Source organism: Contarinia nasturtii, unplaced genomic scaffold (genome assembly GCF_009176525.2).
Source record: "Contarinia nasturtii isolate CC-2019 unplaced genomic scaffold, AAFC_CNas_1.1 Cnas_scaffold_2677, whole genome shotgun sequence".
Lineage (NCBI taxonomy): Eukaryota > Metazoa > Arthropoda > Insecta > Diptera > Cecidomyiidae > Contarinia > Contarinia nasturtii.
In genome coordinates this window covers 1-3,935 of record NW_022199996.1, presented here as the reverse complement: position 1 = coordinate 3,935, position 3,935 = coordinate 1, and the positions used below count along the sequence as shown (strand labels likewise).

The window sequence follows — 3,935 nt, the reverse complement described above, 5'->3', positions numbered from 1 at the left end:
TGAACCAAACCAATGTTCATTATTTTGTTGTATACCGTAACACAAAAGGCATTCTCAACGTGAATCTCATAGCCCAGTTCACCCACATAGCCGACTCTCGACAGTCGAATGGCAAAAGAATCTATATATGTTAATAAAGACCAGACAATATATTTAGCTGTCGTCAACTGGATATTACAGCTCATCTGGATATCGTCAGCAGATGATACGAATTGAAAACAATAGAAGTGATTGTTATAGGTATATAAGCTTGTTATATACTGGTATTAGTAATAGCGTTAAAATTAGTATTACTTCTATTGTTTTCACTTTGCATCATCTGCTGACGGCATCCAGATGGGCTGAAATATCCAGATGACGGCAGCTAAATATATTGTCTGATAAAGACACACATCGATGTCACTTTTACTATTTCATTTAGGTGAATTCGTGAGGTCAAACCTGTTTGATTATCATCGCACAATTTGATTATCATACTTTTATGCAATGGCAAAAACTCATGAATCAACTTTAGTCCTGTTAATTTTTCAATAATTGCACAACTTGGAAAAAAAGTGATTAAAATAAGCTTTTGTGATGTCTGTGATTGCCATAAATATACCTATTTGGTCCTTGAATAGAAATAACCCCCATTTGGTCAGTGACATCTTTTACGCTGACATTAAATCGACGTTCGGCTATGGTTTCATTTATATGTGCTAGGATCTGATGAGTGAATGCTCCATCGCCCGTTATTAAATATCCATTACTCTGTAGCCAATTTTAAATGAAATACTTGTCATTGAATAAATAGATATAGGTATTTTCAATGGCATGGTCTTACATTAAACTTTGGACTGATTATACTTCCGTCGCCAGACTCCAAAATTGTTACGTTAAAATCCGCCTCAACTCCACCGCGACCATTAAGTGCGCATGTATAGACGATCCTTTAATAAAGAAACAAACTGTACAGATTTGTTCGATAATAATCAATTATTGAATGCGAAACATACGAATTGGGCAATTTATCGATGTCATTTGTGCAAATCCACTGTAATGCCTCCTTTGAATCAGGCCCATCAATCAAGATCTTACAACAGCTACTCATATTGAAGATAGCTGCATTTGTGCGACAACTCATGACTTCGGCGCCAATCTAAGAATTAATCGACATACATAATATGATTGGTGTCAATATTTAATATAGTCAGATTATACCCTATCATGATGACCTGAAAACTCATACGTTTGATCTCCTTTCAGAATGCGCTGGTAAGTTTTATCGGTATTTGGTGAATTATCGTAAGCGCCATACCAATCGTAAGGTGGAATATTGACGGGTGCTTTTTCTTTGTAGAAGAATGCAGGACGCTCATATGATTGTTTTTCTTCCATAACAGCACCGTTCACAATCAATTGTTCATGCAATGGATCTGTTTTGAAGTTTCTACCAGCTAACGGTTGAATATGCGCAAAAACTATTGAATAATTTTCAGCATACGCTTCGTGACATCGTTGCACAGAATATTCTTTATCAGCCATTTGCTGTGGAGTAAATCGTCTAATATCAAACTTGTACATAAAAAATTCGGGCCTTCCGTGAACAATCCATTCGGCTAATTGTTCAGCGCAACCTCCACCAAACATCATACCGGCCGAATTGAATCCACAATTATGAAAAAGTCCAATCAAACGAGGATCAGGTCCCATAATCGGTTTATGATCAGGAGTAAATGATTCCGGTCCACATACTGTGCACTTGATACCAACATCACCAAAAGCTGGACACAACGTCACAGCTCCCTCAATATGATCATCAAAAGTCGACCAATCCAAATCAAACAAACTAAAACTGAAATCACTTTCTACTTTATCTAATATTATTGGATTTTTTTCATAACCTCCTAAGTACATCGAAGATCCTTGTATTCGAAATACAATTGAAACATCATGATCTCTTAAATTTGGCAGACCGCGAATCCCCTCAATCGGTTCGGAAACCACATACGAATGCTTCATTGGAACTAATGGCAAATGAATGCCTAACGGTTCGATTAAATCTCTTCCCCACACACCGGTCGCATTCACAATGCATGTCGTTTTTATGTCACCATGTTCGGTTCGTAGGCCGATAACTTTATTTAAACCTTTGCCATCTTTTTCAGTCAATATTTTGGTGACTGGACAATCTTCGATAACTTGTGCATTTGTTGTTTTAATTGCAAGCTTTGTAAGAGCGTTGCATAACATCGTTGGGTCGATTATTCCATCACCAGGTGAATAAAGTGCACCCACGAATGCGTCATGGTTTAAAACAGGACACAGTTTCATTGTTTCATCAGGTGTTAATATTGCATGTTCTATGCCATAGACCTTAGCAATTGTTGCAAGACGTCGATATTCATCTAATCGGAGCTTAAGCGATGACGATAATTGACATTTTATTGCATAGAGCAAAAATGGTTATTAAATGTTTAGCAATACTTACTTTATTGCGAGCAATAAACAGTCCTCCATTTTCAATCCAACCAGGATCGAAATCCGTATTGTTTTTTATATCTAAAACAGTATCTCGCGTTCGGTTTAATAACCTAATTTAAATGACCGAAAATCGTAATGGTTCTTTTTCGTGAAATGATTTAAATAGTTACTGAATATCTACGTCATTAGGTCGAATTCGCCACATAAGGCCATTTGTATGCCATGTTGTTCCCGATGTCACTTTTGAACGTTCAAGTAAAAGCGTTTTTACTCCACGTTTGGCCAAATGATAAAGTGTATAACATCCGAGACTACCTCCACCTAAATTAACACGACATTCTTTTGAGTTACTTGTACAGAAAAAAAATCACGCTCTATAATTCACCAATGATGACAACATCAGCATATTTTCCCTGAAAATTTTCAATTTTCTTTGTGGATTTACTTTCACAGCTGCCCGAAAAATTTCTTCGATTTTTGATCGATTTTCGAAGATTCTTCAAAATAAATCGAAACATGTTGCTCAATAGTACAATGAACGCACAATCTATTCTTAAATATGACTTAACGCTCACTGAAACAACTGCATAAAAAATGTATAAAGTGTATTTCTTATCGAACATTAACCAAAGAGGAAAGGCGATAAAACTGCAGTCAAGTGCAACTAATCTCGCAAATACTATCACCTCTCGAAATATATAGGTTGCACTTCAGATTAATTTAACTTTATTATCGACTGAAGTTAAAAGAAATATTGAATTTGGATAGGAACAGATAAATTAAAACTTCAAGTTCATTGTATACATAAAATGTGCAATGTCAAAATCATTTATTTTTTATTTATTTTAATTCCTCGGATGCCAAATGTATACTTTAAGAATCAATTTCAAGCTAACCAAATTACCTACAGACAACTGAACATTAAAAAGTCGTTATTAGAAATGCTGGAAAAAATAAACATAAATCAATATTGCCTTTGAATTCACTTTAAACATTTTCTGGAAATTCGTTATAATATCCAAACATTCTTAGATTACTCTTATCAAATGGTGAATCGAGATGTAATTTCGCTGAATACAATTTTCCAAGAACGTCAATTTCGTATGTGGCCCCTTTCAAATAATTGGCATCGATTGGTTTTCCATCGGTGCGTCGAATGTACGCTTTGCCAATGGGTTTATTGATGTAATATCCGAATTCAGCTCTTCTCAAATGACCGGCCGCTTCTCCATTGCGATAAACTCCTTCCAGTCCCCACAATGGAATTTCCTCATTCAGTGTCAGGTACACTAAACGTTTATACACACCTTCTTGTTGTTGTCTTTCAACCACCCGTTTTCCTTTGTATTCACTGTCCGTTTTACAAACAGATTCTAAATTTGCTTCAATTGGAGTGTCATCAGATCGTAAATCATATCCCCATCGATGAGCACCTAATAGTAACGTTCATCATGAAAAGATCAACAGATTTG

The 3,935-nt window shown here is 35.7% G+C and overlaps 1 protein-coding gene across 1 annotated transcript; it reads right to left on the bottom strand.

Moving 5' to 3' along the window:
• Positions 1-5: 5 nt before the first annotated feature.
• LOC116348710 (sarcosine dehydrogenase, mitochondrial-like) lies at positions 6-3,018 on the bottom strand (the record flags this gene model as incomplete). The annotated part of the gene is made up of 9 exons (XM_031779780.1): positions 2,849-3,018; positions 2,634-2,784; positions 2,471-2,573; positions 1,201-2,397; positions 996-1,138; positions 824-929; positions 602-750; positions 442-542; positions 6-121 (listed from the first exon to the last, which is right to left on the bottom strand). Coding segments are annotated over exons 1-9 (2,199 nt in total), but the record flags the coding sequence as incomplete, so codon positions are not given.
• Positions 3,019-3,935: the final 917 nt, after the last annotated feature.